A 22,012-nucleotide genomic window follows, 5' to 3' on the forward strand; every position below is an offset into this window, starting at 1 on the left:
GGCAAAATGGAAGGAGGGTTATAAAGTCTGAAATAAAACTTCCCAGTTAAGATGGTGATTAAATGCTCTCATGGAAAACATGTCATGTAAAGGGTTGATGAGTTAGTCAAGACAGTCTCTATTTTACTTCCATCTTTATTTCTGCCATAGCACGAACTGAGGCCCCAGTCAATGCAACTGGTCATCCCATTCGGGTTATTCAAGCATTTAACATCTCCATGAGCTGGAGTTACCCACACAGCAGACCACAGAGTAGAATGGCATACTGGTCACAATAGAATGTTAGATCATCCCCATTAGCTTGTCATTCTCATAAATCACCTGAGTGTCCTTAGAAAGAAGAACCTGCTCTTGGCGTTTTTGAAGAGCATGTTTGTGTTGTCCACTCAGATCAGTATACTAATGAGATGGTCTATTAGGTATTATAATTCAGCCCCACATCTAAGTACCGTATTAGGATGGCTGATTTCAGAGGCTTCCAAGAACTCCCTTTTGTCTTTATAACGCTCACTTCCATGTACTTGCCACTGCATCACATGACAACGTCCTCTACCATCACCTTCTATTGTCAATGCAGTATACAATGGAGGATTTGCCTCCATTGAACTCCTGTAGATGATATAAGTTAGATTTGTACTTAAAATTGGTGGTGTAGAGAGTGGAAAACAAAAAGAGACAGGACTGTTTGCTATAGGGTTTCCTCTGTTGTTGACCACAATCTCCAAACACTGTCATGGAGCCTCTTAAACTTGTCTCCTGTTTGTTTTTATAGTCAATAACCAACAATACTGTTGAGGGGATCTTTTCACACCACCCTTTAGTATTTATTTAAGGGGCCCTCCAGCTCTAATTTTAGTGCATTTCTCTTTTCTGTAATAGTCTGAACTTAAGACAGAGTCACTTCTATAATGCAACTGGCTGTCTTGGCATTTAACATCTCCTGAGCTGGTGTTACCCCTCCAGCAGACCATGGACTAGAACAGCACACATTTCCTGCTATAGACTATTAGAACATCCTCACCCCGTTCTCACTCTTATATATTAGCTGAGCGTCCTCAGTAAGAATAATCTGCTCTCAGCTTTTTTTAAAATTATGTTTGTGTTGTCCACTCAATTCAGTCTATTATTGAGATGGACACCTACATATTTATAAGTTAGCACCACCACCATTTATTATGATGGCTGATCTCAGAGGCTCCCGAAAACTACTTTTCATCTTTATAATTCTCAGTGCCAAGTGCTTGGCCCTACATTGTGTAACAATGTGCTCTACCAACACCTTCCATTGTCAAACGTCAGGCCCCATTTCAGTCTGTTCACATCAAATTGATTTTTAAAACGACATGCAAGGCCTCATATGCTATTTTCTGCTCTTCCAATTAAAGAGGAACAGTGTAATAGACAAATATTAGCAGGTTTTCATGATTACTTGGTAGATAAACGAGAACATCAGTGGAATATAAAGCAGAGCTCCTCCATTTCCTTATTTCTAATCTTTTCTCATTTATGAGTTGTTTTCATGTATCTTATGTTTGTATTAAGAGGATTAAAGTGGTGCAAATACATAGTTCAGCTCATAAATGTGTGTTAAAGTTCTACATTTTATATCTGCTGGGTTTCTTGGGATGTAAAGTTAAAGTGTTTATCTATCTTCGATACATCAAGCATTATTTACCTGGCAAGGTTAGTGAAATGATGAACCTTCAAGTCCTTCCCGGATGCATCACGCGAATCCCCCTTCTGGTCTTTCATTATTTAACTTGGGCAGTTCAATTGACAAATATTTTGAATGAATTATAATATCTCTGAATATGTGGATTGTGGACAATAAGGACAATTTGCCCCGCAGCAGAATACGGAGGCTCTGAAGCATCAGGGCAGTGAAAGTACCCTACTTTCTCGTCATCCGCGCATATGACATCGGCACCCTCCATTGAGGTTTATAAGAGTCAGCAGCAGAACATTATTTTTCTTCGCCTCAAACGTTCCTGAAACACTCTTAGTCCTTCTTATTCCATATGTTTTGTTAGAACTTCCCACGTATGCAGTTTTTCTCTTACAGGAGCACATTTCCCAACCGCACAGCGTAGAGTCAACCCACACAGAGGCCGCCAATACACGCGAGTTTGAAAGGGCGCCTGAACTGCGCGCGTAGGCAGCTCCGCGAGATTGCAGCGCCCCCTAATGGGCGAAATACACTACGACAGATCGCGCGCCAACTAGGAACTGAGTCTCGGCGCTGCCATCCAGGGGAAAGCTTTCATTGACACATAGGAAGTGTAGTCGCTGCTACTGCCGCCTCCTCACCAGCTCTTCGGATTCTGCGACCAGGCAGGCGGCTGGACTTCAATGTAGTGCCCTGGACGGCGCGCCTCATGGGCTGATCGCCCATAACGTGCCTTTTTTTCCCCGTGCCCCCGTAGGATGGAGCTAGTGCTTCTTCGCGGGAGGGCGGCCCCCGCCCTGCTGTCCACTCTCCTGGCCAGCTTTCTGTTAGTCCCGGTCTCAGCGTCCCAGGGCGACAAGGAGCCTTTCTATCGGGACTGTTTTAAACACTGCATGCGGACCAACTGTTCCGGGACACGTTTGGTGGGCTTTCAGAGCGCGCAGCCTCTGTACATGTCATTGACAGGTGAGCTGTGTTTGGCCTTTTGAATGTCGTGGGCAGGTAAACGCCACAAGTGGTTTATGGGTTAATAAAAGGTGAGGTGTGTTGGCATGACATGGGCAGGTAAGCACCGATCTGGGGTTTTGTTCGATAAGAGACATGTTGTGCGTGTGTTGTCCCCACCAGGCTAAATTCTGTAGGCTTCCACCTTTGTATGTATGAATGTTGTGATACAGAGAGTTTCCGGGTTGGCATTTTAGCATGTTCTGTATGATGGTGTCGTCAGAATGGCATGTAGATTGTGCCAATCAATGTTCTCTCAGAATACTGTATTGATCTGTATTATACAGGTCAGGAATGTCAAACTAAAGCTTGGGTGGGCCACTGTGGCTGAAGGTTTTCATTCCATTTTATTTATTAATTAGTAGCTAGTTACATTTACATTTACTTGCTTGGCAGACACTTTTTGCCAAAGTGACATACAGAACAAGTCATTGTGTAAACATCAGTGTGGGGGACTGTTTGGGAACAAGTGTTATTAGACAAGGGTACAAAATTGATCACCACACGTGGAGAGCTGTGAACAAACCTAACAGCTAATATCAGTCATACAGAAATTCACTAAACAAGAGAGATGTCAAAACCTGCTTAAACACATTAAAGAAGTCAGAATTTCAAATGAGAGTTGGGCAGCTCATTTTGCCAGCTAGGCACTATATATGAAAAGAGTCTGGATTGAGGTTTGATGTCATGCAGAGGTGGCATCACCAAAAGCCATTCACTAGAAGACCTGAGTGACCGAGAGACGAAGGACCTCACATGTTCCTCCATATATACAGATGCTGACCCATTGCTTACTCTGCAAGCAAGCATCAATGATTTGAAGTTACTATGTGTCACAATAGGGAGCCAATGTAGTGATCTGAAAAGAGGAGAGACATGTGCTGGACTTGGCTGCTTGAACACTAGATGTACCTATATATTTTGAATCATCTGCAGCAGCTTGGTGACACATAACAGGTACTCCTGCCAACAGAGAGTAGTCTAGACATGACGAGACCAAAGCAAGGACCAGGAGGTGTGCTGCATACTCTGTCAGATACGATCTGATCTTGCGAATGTTAGATAAAGCAGTGGTTCTCAACCTTTTTGCCATTGGGACCCAGTTTTATATATTTTTTGTTCAGTGATGACCCTTTATTAGCAGTAATTTTAATAAGAATTAGCCCACATTTTGAATAGCACAAATTAACAAATCGCAGTGAATTCATATTCAGCATTTAAATACAGTGTACATAAGAGATGAAATATGCATAGTACTCACCCAAAATTAACTTGAAACACAAATGTCTAATACTGAATCAAATTTAGTGCCCTTTTGTCTTTTTAATTGGGAACCTGGGCTTGTCTGATTTTTCACAAATTTGTCAAAATCAGGGGTAACCAAAAAGAGTTCAGAGAGAAAGATATTTTAGTTTACAGGCGGCTGACCAGTTTTGAATTTCGGTGCACTAGGCAGGACGAGCTGTGCTGCCATTGTGTGACTTTTCTCAGATTTAGCAGTTTGATGTGTAATGAGACGATACCTCAAACAAACAGGCTTGAATGTTTCTTTTTCTTTGAATGCCTCAAGTTTTTTATTTTTTCATTTAAAAAATTTGAACAATTTACTTCTCTAAGTAGCATGCTTTGTGTTCAAATGTCCTGTCTGATTCAGGTTTTTCGGGTGAATGTTGTGAGGTTGATGTGGATTTGGAACAGTCTGGAGTAGGTGATGCTTCTGGACATTTGAGGAACTTGTCCATGTTTGTTGGCTTCCCAATGAAGCACATGTGCAGTGTGTAACAGTTTGTCAACTGCTTGTTACTGAATTTATGTCAGTCGTTTGAGTTCCTGACTATGCAGGAGCAAAATGTCATTTTGACTGAGTGCAAAACTGAACTCTTCAATCAGTAGCCCCCTAAAACATTAAAGCTATGGCCGATTTAATTTTTTTTTAAATTTAAGATGGTGATAATAATAATAATAATAATACATTTTATTTATATAGTGCCTTTCCCATACTCAAGGCACTTCACAGAGTTTAATATAGAACGGCAGGGTATACAGTATATAGCATTGTACAAACCAGATAAATAAATAAAGAAGATTAAGACAATAAATTCAGAGAAAAAAAGCCTAACAGACAACATAATTGATGGTCTAGCACACACACACAGGTTACATGAGAATCTTGACATGAAGGTAAACTGAGAGAAGGGTAATAAAGTCAAGTAGAGCTAAAAGCCTTCCTGAATAGATGAGTTTTGAGTTGTTTTTTAAAAGAATTCATGGAGTCATCAGACCTGATTGATTTTGGTAGGTCATTCCAAAGTCTGGGCGCTATAATGCTGAAGGCCCTGTCACCCATGGAGTGTAGATTAGTGTGGGGCACAACAAGATTGCCAGAATTGGAGGACCTTAGTGGGCGGACAGGCACATAGTGATGGAGAAGGTCACTGATGTAGTTTGGCGCAAGGTCGTTTAAGGCTTTGTAGGTTATTAGTAGGATTTTATATTCGATTCTGTGGGTGCTTGACCCACATTTGAATCTGCAAGACCCAGACACAGTTGGAACTTGGTCAGTGAAGGACATCCGGTCATTGATCACCACCCAAACATACATACACACTCGGTGGATGTTAGTGATAATGAGCTGAGCTGAAAAGAGTTGAGATGCTGAATTGTCAGGTGAGCTTGCATAACAAGAAGGTCTGTCTTTGCCAGGTTGAGCTGGAGATGGTGCTACAGGTTAAAAAATCAGTCAGGCATGCAGAGATTCTAGCTGTTACCATGTGGTCCTCTGGAGGGAATGCCAAGTACAGCTGCATATCATATAGGCTCTGTTGTTGGCATGGAGCTGGACAGTTTGACATATGTGGCAGAGCGACGGGCGCTAAGCAGGCTCCTATCAATTACGGAGAATCCACTGCATCCACTAAACAGTGTCATCTCCAGACAGAAGAGCAGCTTCAGCGACAGACTGCTGTCACTGTCCTGTTCCACTGACAGACTGAGAAGATCATTCCTCCACCAAACTATGCGACTCTTCAATTCCACCCTGTCTGTTTTTACCTGCATTATTATCAGTCTTTAATTTAATATTGTTTTTTGTATCAGTATGCTGTTGCTGGAGTTTGTGAATTTCCCCTTGGGATTAATAAAGTATCTATCTATCTATATCTTCAGCATAGCAGTAATAAGAGAAACCATGTCACAGGATGATAGGGCCAGGTGAAGATAAGAGGTGTACATAGAAAGAAGAGGAGGGGGCCCAGCACCAGTCTTTGGTACTTGCTTGGTGTATACTTGACTAAGATCTGCCTTAAAAGTAGAACTCAAACCAGCTGAATGCAGTCTTGGTAACGCCAAGGTCAGAGAGTGTGTCAAGGAGGATATGTTGGTTGAATGTGAGAGGTAGAGAGGAGAGATCTATCTAGCATGATGAAGACAAGATGACATGTTGGTAGCTCTAGCCTGCCATAATGTGGCTACCACTGTAAGCATAGCTGTCTTGGTGGAATGGCTTTTCTTGAAGCCTGACTGGTTGGGATCAAGCAGTCTGTTGTTAATGCTTCTATTTGAATAACCTTCTTTTGCTTTAGTTTCAATTCCTTCTTAAGATTTTGAACCTGTAATGTTAAACACACTTACATTTATGATCATTCCGCACTATGCACTAATTACAATTATAGTGTAGTAGAAAGAGGAGAAATATAAACACACTAGCCGACGCCCGCCGTAGCATACGATAGTGTAAGAATAGGAACGGAAAACAGTGAGAAAGGAATTCAGAAATCAAGAAGAAATAAATACTTCTTGAAAGACGCAGTGTGCACGTAGAATATTCCGGCCAAGTAGGATTACATGTGAAAATGATAAATAAATCAGACTTTCCGAATTTACGTACTATGGCCATGGCATCCTGGTAGTTTTGTTGCATTTATCTTGGACTTCCTGGAACTGTGGACGGTAATATGATCATTTTGCCTACACTTACGTTGTTATTTTCAGCATTTGCTTGTCTGTATTCAAGCATTGTGTTGTTCCACGTGCAGATCTTTTTGATGTAATCTGAGAAAGTTGAGACGTGCGCCCTCTGTTTTAACATACGCATCTACGACGTACTATTGGAATAGTTTGCCGCTGAAGTGCAAAATACTAAATGTATTCCTCATTGCTAATCTGTACACGTAAAACTGGCATTGAATAAGCCTTATTCGCTTGACGGTTCTTTTATCAGGAACATGTTGTAAATCTTTGTGCCAGCCAATGTCTCCATAAGGGAATAAAAGTGGGTAAACCATAGGATTGCAATTCATATTGAGCGTGGAAATCTGTTTAGAGGAGTTGCGTATGGGATAGGTGCAAATGTCCCTTTCGGCAGGCGTTTCGCCTTCTTCTCCGACGAAAATTGCTGCAATGTCGGGGCATTGTATCATCGTAAACACTGCTGTTGGATTGGACTGAGCGATTTCATGCATGTGTTTGTATGATTTAGCGAAGGGGTTGATGGTTCTGAGCATGGAATCTAGCTGGAGAAGTACATTTTCGCTGCATGCAGAGTTTGCTTTATTTTGTAAGCGTACTTCAGTAGCTTGCGCTGTGTCAAAAACATACAACAGTCCATATCCTGGAGAGGTAGAAGTGTTAGCGTATAGTGGAGAGATTTGGTGATAAATTTGCTTGTGTATTTTAAACAGTATGGTCTGTGGGCAGGAGGTTGAGTTATCTGTGCACCCATGGAAGCAAACGCAAGAGAGGAGTTGTATTCTCGAATGTGTTCACGATAATGTTTAGCTTCTGATGTTTGCTGTGTAAGAAGCTGTTGTAAAGACACAGGTGGCTCCCGCAAAGGTGGTAAAGCTACTTTACCGTTGTGGCAGCACCTCGAGTACTTGTTGGATGTATTACGCTCAGCAGGCCAGTATAGTGCATGACATAGAAGACGACAAATAGGAATCGAGAAATGCCGTGTCGGCTGCGTGTGGGCGGAACCGGTTTTGAAGTGGAAGCAGGACGAACCAGAAGAGAAATATATATAAGAGATGGTAGGGAAACCTTACACAATACTATTACATGTGGTGTCTGCATATTTATTGGTAAGTGCCTCTAAGCTGTGCGTGTTGACATGTTTTATGTGTGTGCACCACCAAGTGTGATGTTCTGTGTATTTTGTGTATGGTTATTAGATAGATAGATAGATAGATAGATACTTTATTAATCCCAATGGGAAATTCACATTCTTCAGCAGCAGCATACTGATACAATAAATAATATTAAATTAATAATACAGGTGAAAAAAAACAGACAATAACTATGTATAATGTTAAATATTAACGTTTACCCCCCCTGGTGGAATTAAATAAAAATAGAAAAAGTATTAGGTCTGCTTGTAGAAAGTTTGTGTGTGTCACTAGGTTTCTATATTAAGTAGTGTGCTTGTCCACGCTCCTTGATCTGTGTTGTGTGTTACTAGAATTATACAAAGGGTATACAGTAATCCCTCGCTATATCGCGCTTCGACTTTCGCGGCTTCACTCTATCGCGGATTTTATATGTAAGCATATTTAAATATACATCACAGATTTTTTGCTGGTTCGCGGATTTCTGCGGACAATGGGTCTTTTAATTTCTGGTACATGCTTCCTCAGTTGGTTTGCCCAGTTGATTTCATACAAGGGACGCTATTGGCAGATGGCTGAGAAGCTTCCCAACCAGAGCGCGTATTACGTATTAAATAAAACTCCTCAACTATATTTTGAGCACGGGGACTGTTCGCACCCCTAGAGGATACGGCCGCTCCTCAAAAAACGCTGAAAGATTACCTTCACATTGCTCTCTTCCTTGCTGAGCTTACATGTGGCTGCTTTGTCAAGCGATATGCTTCCCGCACTGTGCTTCGCATACTTAAAAGATCAAACAGCACGTATTGATTTTTGATTGTTTGCTTTTCTCTCTCTCTCTCGCTCTGACATTCTCTGCTCCTGACGGAGGGGGTGTGAGCAGGGGGGCTGTTCGCACCCCTAGATGATACGGACGCTCGTCTAAAAATGTTGAAAGACTACCTTTACATTGTACATCCTTGCAGCTGCTTTGTCCGGCGGTGCTTCGCATACTTAAAAGCCCAAACAGCCCTATTGATTTTTGTTTGCTTTTTTCTCTCTCTCTCTCTGACATTCTCTGCTCCTGACGCGCACTCCTTTGAAGAGGAAGATATGTTTGCATTCTTTTAATTATGAGACGGAATTGTCATCTCTGTCTTGTCTTGGAGCACAGTTTAAACTTTTGAAAAAGAGACAAATGTTTGTTTGCAGTGTTTGAATAAAGTTCTTGTCTCTCTACAACCGCCTGTGTTTCTGTGCAAATCTGTGACCCAAGCATGACAATATAAAAATAACCATATAAACATATGGTTTCTACTTCGCGGATTTTCACCTTGCGTTCCAGAACCCCCCGTGATCAAGGAGGGATTACTGTAGTGAAATCCTTATTTGCATGTTCAACAAACATGCAGCACATCTCCACTCTCAGGTACCATGATAAACAAGGTCAGGTCAGGTTAGGGAGCACGTACTGGTACAGCGTGTTTCTGTACTCAAACACATGATGCAAATGCTCGGGATTCCAGTTGGCAACCACCTAGGCAGACACGTGTTCCTGTCCCACCTTTAGAAATGACCTGCCACAGCCAGGGGTTACATAGGCGTCCCATTGGCCAAGTCCAACTGCTCGGATCCTCAACAATGAGAATCCTGCGAGCTGGATCACGCTTGGGGAATCACACAACATGGCCGTAGTGCTGTAACTGATGCTTCCTCACAATGAAGGTAATGTACCTCATTTGGGACTCCGTAAGCAACCACTCTTTCGACACAAAGTCAAACCAGTGGTACCCAAGAATTCTCCAAAGACGCACGGTACCAAAGGTTCTTCATCTCAGGACCCTTCGTCCATGTCTCACAACCGAATAGCAAGACAGGAAGCAACAGGACTTTAAACACTTGGACCTTCATCCTTTTGCAGAGATACTGGGAGTGCCACATACTCCTTTTCAGCGACCTCATTGACCCCCCATGCTCTCCCAGTCCGTCTACTGACTTCATATGAAAAGTCACCAGAGACATGAATGTTGCTGCCGAGGTAAGTAAACCTCTCGACGTGCTCGACATTCTCTCCACAGACAGAAACACTGCTGATGGCTGTGCCCAACAGATCATTAACGGCCCAGATAGACAAGAATTGATTAAAATACATAACTTTATTTTAATCATTAGAAAATATAAATCTGCTTACCTGATTAGTTCTTACTCCTTTTTATATGCCACTTGCTTGGTTATACCCCAACAAAGCAGAGGATTCCTCACTTCATCATACATTATAAAGTCTTCAATGGCTCACCCTCCTCATTTATTGTGTTCATGTATGTGTGTATGTGCTCCCATGTTGTGTCTGTACGTTTCCTGTGCTCAGCATATTTTTTTCTATGTTTTTACATGGTCCCATGACTGAATGTTGACATCCTGTGTGTGTATATCACCAGGTGTGTGTGTTGACCATGGCTGTGTGCGTGCCCATGTCTGGTCAATACATTGTTCTGTGGTTTGTGGGTCTGTGTGTGGTCACTGATATGTGTTATGCATGTGTGCTGTAAGATTTGCATGTAAACATGCATTTTTCTCCTTGTTATATAAGCATGTTCAACTATCCGTATATATAAACAATAAGGTGTGTAGCATGTGCCTTCAAGAGTGCATATTCTTGTTTGCCTGTTAGAACGTTTGCTTGTTGTATGTGTTTGTATGCATTCCATGATTTGAGTGTAAACATGTCGCATGTATATACATGTGATATAGGGTTTGTACATGCATGTGTGTTTTCCTTCAGGTCCATATGCCTTTTGTGGTCTTGTCTATTTCTTGAACTATCTGTTTGTAAGCAGACTATCTGAATGTGTAAGTGCGTGTGTCCCAGTCTGCATGCTGTGCACATGTTATTAGGTCTGCTTGTTATGTATTTGCCTGTTTGCCTGCTCCCAGCTCTGTAAGTAGATATCTTCTGTGCATGCTTTCAAGTCTGCTAAAAGTCATGTTATTCTCTGAGCTTGACATGTTGCTACATCTCTGCTTGTCACCCCATGCTGACTCACACTCTGGTTGCCTTTTAGGCTGGAGCTGCAGTGATGAATGCCGGTATCTGTGCATGTGGGTTACAGTGGGTCTGTATGTTGCGGAGGGTTATCCAGTGCCTCAGTTCCACGGGAAGGTGAGTATCTGGGCTCCCTCTTTCAGCATGAGGTGTAATTACCGGATGCTAACCAGATGGGCCACTTTGTCTTTTGTTTTGTGCAGTGGCCCTTCACCAGGTTCCTGTGCTTTGAAGAGCCCGCCTCAGCTGTAGCCTCCCTCCTGAACGGGCTGGCCTGCCTGCTGATGCTGATTCGATATCGGAGCATCGTGCCAAAGCAGTCACCAATGTACCAGACCTGCTGCGCATTCTCCATGGTGAGCTAAGGGGCTGGGTGGTATGCTGTTAAGGTTTAGAAGAACAATGTATCCTGAACTCTGGGCCTGACGGCACAGTCCCAGCAGGCAGCCTACTGCAGAGCTGTGTAATCATCAGACAATAAAGGCCTGTGGAAGCAATTGTAAAGCTCACACACTGATAAATCATGAACATGGACACACTTCAACATGAAAGTAGAGGTATCAGCCTAACAGAACAAAACATTAAGGTGTCCTGCAGTTTTTCAACTGTTCCCTCCTGGTGGTAAAGACCTTTATGTAGCAGATCCTGAGCCAGCAGCCTCATACTGATCTACAGCTCTTTTTCATTCAGGTGTCTCTGAATGCCTGGTTTTGGTCCACCGTGTTTCACACTCGAGATACGTTCGTGACAGAGGTGAGCCGGAATTGGGAGGGTGACTAGACGGACATTCCTGAGATTGGATGGATCTTGGCTAATCTGCCTTTTCTGCCTCTTCTTGTTCCTAGAAGATGGATTACTTCTGCGCGTCAGCTGTCATTTTGTATTCCATCTACCTGTGCTGTGTGAGGTGGGTGAAGCTTTTTTATGTAGAGGTCTCAAGGTGGGGGGGTGATTCTTTCTTTCTTTCTTTCTTTCTTTCTTTCTTTCTTTCTTTCTTTCTTTCTTTCTTTCTTTCTTATGAAGATTGTAGTCTGTATGAGGTTTTAGTGTTTTCCATCCTTTTTTCCTTTAGCCTAAGCATATACAGAATGTTGTTATTAGGACCCGAGCAAATTCACTGATTCCTGACCCCGAGAAAGCACTGTGCCTCCCTCTTTAAGATTCAGCTCTAAAACTCTTATAATTGGAGGGTATTTCTGTCAGTCAAAATGCATAAATGCCTCTTTATTTTGAGTACCAAAGAATTACAGGCCCCTCCGACACGGGTTTTGTGAAGTCATTATCTCAGTCATCTGCTTAGACATAATCGGCACAAAGATAATTAAAAACGGTTTTAAAGTGTGAGTCACACTCTTTTGAAATCCTAACCTTGATAATCTTGTTTGCTGTGTGAAATGCCTAGAGGTGGCACATTCTGTGTGTGGCACTATAAAATAAAGATTGGTTGATCTTTCAGAATTCAGTAAAATATATCTTACTGCTTCAAAAATTATGGGTTCTACGCTTTGCCTTCTGTGTTAACTATTGATCTCTGCTGCTTTTATTTTGCCCAATTCCAGCAGTGACCAACATATTGTGTAGGACACTATATAAAGTTAAAAGAAGCAGTGAAACTTAATGGGGTCTGTTGACAAGTAGGGAAGTTTAATGTCTCCATATGAAGAAGTGATTTTGAATGGGCATAACAGTTCATGCTTTTACTGGCACACTTTACAAGATCTACTGCAGTCTTTTGACTTTGTTCAGTGGACTATGTATTTTATTGATCATCAGCATTGGTATTTATGCTGTACTTCACAAATTAATTTTGTTGATCAATGTAATTGATGTTTTTGTCTGTCCAGTAGCTATCTTATAGATAGATAGATAGATAGATAGATAGATAGATAGATAGATACTTTATTAATCCCAGGGGGAAATTCATATTATAGTAGGTATACCATAGCATACTATCTGTAAATTTTATGTTTTATATATATACATATACAGTAGACATCGGTATTAAGGAAATCTATTATTTTTGCATGTATTTTTCATTCATGAATTTTTATTTATTTTTGACTCGATAACCTCCATAGTCCTATGCTTATTTGTTCAAACATATGCTTCCCTAGGATGTACACAAGGCATTTTCAATTGAAATTGGCAGGTTGAATTTACTGGAATTCTTGTCTATGCTTTCCACACACATGACCTTCATCTAGCAATTTATGGGTAAATTCCTGAGATAGTCTGCTTGTGTAAAAAGGGTAAATGTTGGAGGAGGGCCTCCATTATCAGTATTCAAGTCTCTGAGGGTCTGTTGCCATTCATGTGCCATATAGTGAACAGTGGATATTTGGAAATACATGTCTGGCTTGTCGGCAGAGTGTTTGTTAGCAGCACTCCTCTATCACAAGTGTGCTCTGAACCACCACACCTTGTGCAATGTGGGGGCACTAGTGTACAAAGTAAGGCATGTACAGTACAGAGGACAATGCACTAGATTTGCTTTCTGCAGCAAACCTTGTCAATGTGGTTTTATGAGCTGTCTTCATTCATTCATTCATTCATTCCAGTGTTGCTATGGTGTATCCACTGAATGCCATAATTGAAAATGGGAAACCAGTTGTTGTTGTGTTTGCCAGCCATGGCTGTAAATAAAGCATGCAAGCTACTAAAGCTACATTATAGAGACATTTAAAAAAAATCCAAAACTTCCAACTGGATTATCCATGCACTGTATTCACTCCAAAGCATAACCTCCATCTCATTATAGGGTTATAGTGTCTAACAGATCTCCATTCATACATTAACTTTTTCCATTAGAGGGTCTCATAGAGCTGAAAACCTTCCTGGGTTAAACTGCACCAAACGGAAGCCAGCTTATCACTGGGCATACACAAACCAACACTCATACAAACCGTACCAATTTAGAATCATCAGTCAAGCTAACCCGCATGCCATGAGAAAACATGTAGAGACCAAACTTTATATGGACAGTAACCAGACTAGGCTTCAAGACCAGGTCCCTAGAGATAAACATTGTGCCAGAGCTGCAAAAAATCTATTTTAGCCGCGGAGTAGTGAATTACGGGTCCAGTCATTAAAGGTGGTAATATTTTTGTATCTCAATGCAGGACACTTGGACTTCAACGGCCCATTCTTTCCAGCTTCTTTGGACTTCTTCTCATCCTGCTTTTCGCATCTCATGTTTCCTACTTGACATTTGTTAGCTTCGACTATGGCTATAACATGTTTGCTAACAGCGCTATAGGTAGGTGGGATGCAAAAGACTCTATAGTGACCAATCTGTAAGGGCTGAGTACTCATTTATTACACCTTCATCAACCCCAATCTTTCTCTCTCTCTCTCTCTCTCTCTCTCTCCAGGTGTTATCAACCTCCTCTGGTGGCTAGGCTGGTGTACACGGAATCGGCGTACACTGCCGTATACTTGGAAGTGCACCATTGTTGTACTGCTGCTCCATGGATTGGCCCTGTTGGAGCTTCTCGATTTTCCACCTCTCCTGTGGGTCCTCGACGCTCATGCTGTCTGGCACATCAGTACCATTCCTATTCACTTCCTCTTCTACAGGTGAGCCTGTGCCCACTTTGATCCTGTGGCATTTTCTATTTATGGCTCTGTATCTTACCCGGCTCCGGTTTCAATTTTCCTTGCAGTTTCCTGATCGACGATAGCCTGTACCTCCTCAACACGCAGAAGCGGGGCCTGAAGTTGGACTAGGTACTCCAGTGAGCAACATGAAGACTTACCTTGATGACCCATTGGAGCTTCTGACTGACGTGCCACGTAGGACTGATTTTCTGACCTTATTAAATCATTTTTCCTTGTGCTACATTCACTCAGTCTTGCCTTGACTGTCAGGTAGCACACTCCTTGTCGGGTGACTACAAACTCCCTGGTGCTGACAGAACCCGATGGAGAGTGCTGACAGGTCAATGGTAAAGTGCCCTGTGTTGGATCGATGTGCCTTAGAGCAGCTGCCAGCACCCGGGAGAGGGGTCCCTTCTTGTTGTGATCATTTCCTCATTTTCCTTATTTTGCTGCTTTTCTCCAATAATTTTTTTTTATTATAATTTAATTTGATTTCCTCATTTCAAGTGCATCAGTCACCTCAGCTGCCTTCACCCAGTTCTTTGCTATGTTGCCAATTCAAATCAATAATGTGGATTTTTAAGGCTCTTTGTGACCCCAACAACTTCCCAAGCCAACTTTCAGGCCAATTCTATCTAAACCCTGTTCCTGCTAGGTGGCATCTTCCTGTTGTTATTCCCAGCAGTTTCTCTGTGTTTCCCTTTGCAGTCTCCTCTTATGGACATTTCTTGTTTGGGACTGTGAGGGTACCTTTGTTTTTCAGCCTTTCTTGGACTGATGTGGAAAATGGCTAGGAGTCCTTTGAGTGTTTCTGGGTCATGTGTCTCTTTGCCTTTCCCTCGGTGCACCTTTGTGGTGTAGAATTCAGTTCTGCATTACTTCTAAGCACTTGCACCCTTTTCACAAGGATGTGTTGTTTTTTGTGTTATTCATTCAAGAAGGTAAAAGAGTTGTCCTGTAGTCTGCAAATTCTGGAGACATGCAGCCCCATTCTAAACATTTTGCCTTCTAGCGTAGAAATGACAAACAAGTCTCTTGTGTAAAACATGGACTGAGAAAGTGTGAGGTGGACGGCCTTCACTCCACAGGACGCCAGTTGAACCTAGAGTCCCATTTGTCTTTGTAGAGTGATGGCCAGAGGTGTGGAGAGGGGTTAATCTCAGCCATGGTGAGGGTGTGTTCTGAAATGATTCCACAATAAATGAATTGTATCTCCTAATGTGCCTTTTTTGTTATTTTGGGTAGCTGAATGACCCGCTTTAAAGGTGTCCAGGCTTTTACAAATGAGTGATTCGGAGACACTGTCTCCGACAAACACCCAAATCACTGAGCCAGGGTGAAAGCTTCTGGATGGCAGGAAGAGCCAACAAACACCAAATCATCAAATCCATCAACATGAAAGGCTGCCAGAGGCAGAAAGCTTTCTACAGACAAGTGGAAAGGTCTGGATTTGATTTCTGGCCACTGCAGATAAACAGTTCCCATAAGTCGCTCAATAGAGAGACGCCACTAATTTAATCAAACTTAAAAATGGGGCTGTCCAACATGCCTGGAAGTAATGATAAGGGTGGGCCCAACTGGCGGCGACCAGATAAATGACATTGGGAGATAAACAAGAGAAACACCTGTGCGCTTTAGGTATTCCATTAAAACAGAAAAGACAACTTGGTTTTTTTTTGTTTCTTTTCTCACATCCGCACATAAATTATATTAATGGTGACTTATAAGTGCGGTGCGTTATAAAAAGTCCAAATTAATTTGTTAGTTTAAAAATGTGTTCAGTTTTCTTCACCTGTATTATCCAATATGGGGTCATCCAACACTAATACATTCACAGAATGAATCTGAGAATATTCCTCCATGTTGTGAATCTGCATTTTCTATTACCAAGTCACAGAGAGATGCAGTCTTTTGAATGCGTGGTAGGAACCAGCCAACCATGGCTAGAATGCCAGTCCATTTCAGGCCACACTCGCTTACTCGCCCACACTGGGCAAATCAAGAGGTGTCAGTCCCCCTAAATGTATTTTTGGACTATGGAAGGGAAACCAAATGAATACGGAGAGAACATGCAAACTTCGACCAGATGATGTCTCATGCCAAAAATAGAACTGGGCCTTAGGGCTCTGGGGCAGAAATGCAACCTCCTGTGCCACTTTCAAAAATAAGCTTGTGGCTAAAATCAATTTGTCACTATCCGTGTAAGAGGTGATACATGCTTCAGACCCCAACAGCGGGCATCCTAGTACAAACACTGTCCTACAAATAGCTATATCGTGTGCTATGGGGCTCTAAGAGTGACAAGGAGTAGTGGCGTACCACATTTGTTTGGTTCTCTCCATGAAAAATGGGTTGTACAACATGAGTTATTGTATTTGGGTATAGTGTTCAAGACGTTGCCAAGTTTGCATGTATGTCAAATTGCGGCCAGCAGTGGTGTACATCACAGTCGACTGCTAATTGCTGCCAGAACTACAGTTGAAAGATGCTGCTCACAGATAGGGACCGTCACCGTGTTTCCCCCATTGTGACAGCAAACCACTTTGCCACCAGGCAAGAGTTGCTGTCAACAGTCAGTGCAGGCCCACAACAAGCCATTTCTAAACAAACATTCAAAAGGAAACTGCATGCCACGGGTATCTGGAGCAGAGTACCACTGGAGAGGCCCTTGCTGACAGCTATTCACAAAGCTGCACAGTTACAGGGGGTGCGGAGCCACAAACACTGGGTGGCTGATGCCTGGAAATGTGTTGTCTGGTCGGATGAGTTGTGTTTCTGCCTGTACTTGAATGATGCGAGGCAACTGGTATGTTGTAAACTACATGAAGCCTTCCATAAGGTGCTGCTCAAACAGGAGGTGGCTCAATTATGAGGAAAAGGGCCTTTGGTTGAGATGAGGCCGCACTTGAACCAGGAAGGCTACATTAGGCTTCTGGACAGACATGTGTTATCTTATGTGGGCACAAAGAACATTCTGAAGCATTCCCACATCTCGACAGGTCCACAAATTCCCCAGATTCAAATCCCACAGAAAATCTGAGGGAATATTTGGAGCAATGAGTAAAATGCCAGTGGAGCTATCTGACCAATATGGCTGAGCTGTGGGATTTGTTGCTGGAAGAGGGAATTAAAATTGATGTTACCTACATCCGCAGACTTGCGGTGTCCATGTCAGACAGAATTGCAGCTGTTCGTCTGTCTCACAGAGGAGTTAGTAGAGCTATTAAATAAGAATTAGTCTATGTGGTGACTCATTTTTGTGTGGAGAGCTTCGATATATTATGAAAAGAGATAAAAAAAGGAGTGTGAAATATTGTTAAAAGTTTGGCATTAGGTGTGTGCCAACTATGGTTCAAAGGGAGCAGATGTCCATTGTTAACGTTTAATTCAAGTGGGGGTTTACATGTGGGTGGGCTGCTTTATTTCTCAGATTCTTTCTCGTTTAATTGAAATGAATGTCGTCTATTAAGTGCAGGCCACATTGCTAGAGGCACATGCAATTGTGATTCCACCATGATTGTGAATAAACATTGAACTGGTGTCCTAGGGACATGTAATACATCTGTCATAGTTGTGAGGGTTAATGTGTATGAAAGTTGACATCCAGAATTTGTGATCTTTGCCTACATAATAATTCATTTGTCCTGACTGGAGGTAGTGATGTGGTCATCGTTAATACGGGGAAATCATCTGCTGGTGCTGCACATTTGGATATCAGCTATGGATCTGCACTTGCCATTAAGCAGGATGACTTGGGGTGCCGTAAAGTTTGCATAAGTTGGGTATCCAAGCAGCTTATTGATCTGTACAATTTCACTTCTGTGAATTTCAAAAGGTTTCACTTTCTCCGCCCAAAGAAATCTCACTATGGTGTGTTGTTCAACAACGGTGCAATTCCACAGCTGAGCATCCATGCACATTTGACCTTGGCCTCAACTAGACTAATGGCAGAGTTCTGTGCTGTGCGTGTTTGAACAACCCATCAGCCATTGCGAACGTGTTGTACTGCATTCACATCCATCTATTGTGGTTACAGCGTAGTTTTCCTATTTGCTTTTATTTACCTTTAAAGGGCAAAAGGCCATACTGTACTGTAGATGTGACAGAAGTGGGTATGTGCAAATGCAGGCAGTGAATGCCATCGAATCAGGCCTTGCTAAACTGCTGCTTTGGGCAGACAACATCCCAAATATGGTGTGCAGCAGACTGTAGCTGATGTCCCAGAGTGTCTCACACATACATTGTCTGTCAGAGATGATTCTGAGGATGTGACTGGGACAGTAAAGTGTTGATGTCTTGTATTCTCTGGAAATGGTAATCATGTACCGTCCTTTTGGAAAATGAGATCAGGCTGAAATGAAGTGACCACCTGCTTGAGCAGAGGGGACTGAGCATCATTGATGAAAGTCACTATGCTGTAACACCAACTGCTCTGGTATTGTGCCATTTAGGAGGGTCTGCATTGCTCTTTCACCTGTGTCCTCTCTGTATATGAATCTGGTGGTCCTCGGACTTCAGAGAAAAAACAAGACTTATTGCCAAAACTGGACCCAACTCTAATTCTGAAACTGCTTGCCACTCCAAGTGGTTAGTGGCTGATGTGATAATGGGCACAATGAATGTGAGTTTTTCGCTCATGGTACCAGGTGTAGGTAGCAGAATGTACTAATGAATGTGTTGTGATGGCATTTAGGGCAAGTGTCAGCATAAAGGATATGCATGATTACTCATCTGCAGAACTGGCCACACTTGTCACTTGCAGTCCAGGTACTGTACTACTACATAATAAAACGCTAAGGTCTATTTCTGCGTCCTGTCATTTCGAGCAATATGATTGGTCAGTTTGTCTTTGGTGTAGACTGATAGACAATAATGGCAAATTTATCAGTTTAAATTTAAACCGACCACACAGTAAGTGTGCAGAAAGTGAAGGAATCCGAGTACTTTCTGAATCTGCTGTCTATATGCATGAACCAAACTGAAAACATGTAGGGATTTATACAATACTAGCCATGCTAGTAACAGAATAATTTAAAAATATGTCCTATCTCTTGCTCTTTGTGCACCTATAGTGCCTTTCCTCAGTATCTGCGTGTGTTCGAACCTCTCTTGACCGGTGCTCCCTCTCAAAGCCTGCTCTTCAGACTACTGTTTATTTTGAGGTGCCTTTCTTGCCTCCTCAAGATCAAAAGAGGATTTGCGAGTGTTAGAGTCACGAGGAGAAATTACTTAGGAGGCATGCCGAGAGAGTTGCCTTCAAAGATGGGAAGTATAAAAGTGGAGAGGAGGCAAGAAAGGCACCTCAAAATAAACAGCAGAGTCTGAAGAGCAGGCTTTGAGAGGGAGCACCGGTCAAGAGAGGTTCGAACACACACAGATACTGAGGAAAGGCACTATAGGTGCACAAAGAGCAAGAGATAGGACATATTTTTAAATTATTCTGTTACTAGCATGGCTAGTATTGTATAAATCCCTACATGTTTTCAGTTTGGTTCATGCATATAGACAGCAGATTCAGAAAGTACTTAGATTCCTTCACTTTCTGCACACTTACTGTGTGGTCGGTTTAAATTTAAACTGATAAATTTGCCATTATTGTCTATCAGTCTACACCTCAATAGCTCAAAATGGCAAAGTGAAAAGATGTTTTCAGAAAGGTCTGCAAATTTATTAAAGAATACTGTATGTATTCAGTGTTTAATACTTTCCAAGGCCAAAAGAGTGAACAGCCTGATTGTTTCCAGGCTTCATCCCAGAGGTTTTGCCGCAGCAGGTCTCGTAGACTGCTGGGGCTCCCGCTTTCATTCGGGCATCACATGTGGCTGGACAGTATATCAATCAGGTGAGGCTGGTACACAACACAAAAATCATACAAAATCACGGGGTAAAATGTAATTAAAAATGCAGATCTATTAATACATCTATAGAGTTTCCTTTACTAACAAATACATGCTGAGAAATTATGAACGCAGAAATAACCCTCTTCTTATCTTTTATATTTCTCATCTTTCCCAAATCTCCACCTGAGTTACTTGGGATAGCTGAGCTGTCCAGGTATTAATGACACACATGCAGTCACAACCTCATTTCCCACTCATAGACTAATAAAGGGGGCAACTTTGAGGTATTACAGCATTATGCCTGTGATGTGGTCTAGTGGCCAAGGCACTGGACTGTGACCCACCAGATTACCACTTCAACATCCTCCATGATGGTTTCAAGAGGAATGTGGGATCACCTGTATTATACTTGGGATGGTGGTTACTATTGAAAAACCCTATAAAATAATATACATTTTTGCTAAACTCACCGTTATCCTGAGCAAGGTTGCATCCCATCAAGCATGGGGCACAAGGAAGGAACAATCTGTGGATAAGGTGGCAGTCCATCACAGGGTGAATGGGACCAATTTAGCAATGCCAGTCTACCTAGCCAGTATGTGTTTGGAATGTGTGAGGAAACCACAACACAGCCACACGAGCACTGGGAGAACATCAAAATCCACATAAGGAAGACACGGAAGGTGAACCCTTGTTTTGAGGCAGTGGCCCTACCACCATGCCACCCATTCTAATACTATTAAAAGAAAACAGGTATAATTCACATAAAAGTATTAGTGTTACTGAACACAATGTATTCTATTAGCACTCATTTATTAAGAGCTATCAAGACACAGGACACATTCCAAGACTAAATCATACTAGGTTTATGCCATTCCTTCATACACTAATAATAATTCTAATTGCACTTGACAGGTTTAGGACACCATAGGCCTTCATGTGATAAGTGCTTCATGGTGTTGTGCAGGTTTTTTTAATGAACTGTCAAGTCCCAAGACCATGCAGGCTTAGAACAGGCACTGGTGGGCGTATGACGAACTGCTCTGGGGTTGATTGTTGTGCTTGGCTGATGATCGCCCACCTCCGTGCAAATGCAGGTGGATCAGCCAGGTGCCGAATTCACACCTCAGAGGACGTGGAGGGTCCTATCTGCACCTGATCGGGTGGTATAAAAAAGCCTGCACACCAGACAGATGGGAGGAGAAGGAAAAAAAGGAAAGGAAAGAAAAAGAAACAGAAGAGAGTGGGAGGTTAAAGATAGATAGATAGATAGATAGATAGATAGATAGATAGATAGATAGATAGATAGATAGATAGATAGATAGATAGATACTTTATTAATCCCAAGGGGAAATTCACATACTTGAGCAGCAACATACTGATAAAGAAAATATTAACTTAAAGAGTGATAACAATGCAGGTATACAGACAGACAATAACTTTGTATAATTTTAACGTTTACCCCCCGGGTGGAATTGAAGAGTCGCATAGTGTGGGGGAGGAACAATCTCCTCAGTCTGTCAGTGGAGCAGGACATTGACAGCAGTCTGTCGCTGAAGCTGCTCCTGTGTCTGGAGATGATACTGTTCAGTGGATGCAGTGGATTCTCCATAATTGACAGGAGCCTGGTGAGCGCCCGTCGCTCTGCCACAGATGTCAAACTGTCCAGCTCCGTGCCTACAATAGAGCCTGCCTTCCTCACCAGTTTGTCCAGCCGTGAGGAGTCCCTCTTCTTTATGCTGCTTCCCCAGCACACCACTGCGTAGAAGAGGGCGCTCGC

At 42.3% G+C, this 22,012-nt stretch overlaps 1 protein-coding gene across 1 annotated transcript; it reads left to right on the forward strand.

The window, feature by feature from the left end:
* The first annotated feature begins 2,227 nt into the window (after window positions 1-2,227).
* Window positions 2,228-15,611, forward strand: pgap3 (post-GPI attachment to proteins phospholipase 3). The gene is made up of 8 exons (XM_028818982.2): window positions 2,228-2,632; window positions 10,815-10,912; window positions 10,999-11,151; window positions 11,486-11,548; window positions 11,641-11,702; window positions 13,915-14,051; window positions 14,167-14,371; window positions 14,458-15,611. Exons 1-8 carry the CDS (start codon window positions 2,425-2,427, stop codon window positions 14,519-14,521), a joined length of 990 nt encoding a protein of 329 aa, XP_028674815.1. The 5' UTR covers window positions 2,228-2,424; the 3' UTR covers window positions 14,522-15,611.
* The last annotated feature ends 6,401 nt before the right edge of the window (window positions 15,612-22,012 follow it).

The sequence above is a fragment of the Erpetoichthys calabaricus genome, chromosome 14 (genome assembly GCF_900747795.2).
Source record: "Erpetoichthys calabaricus chromosome 14, fErpCal1.3, whole genome shotgun sequence".
Taxonomy (NCBI): domain Eukaryota; kingdom Metazoa; phylum Chordata; class Cladistia; order Polypteriformes; family Polypteridae; genus Erpetoichthys; species Erpetoichthys calabaricus.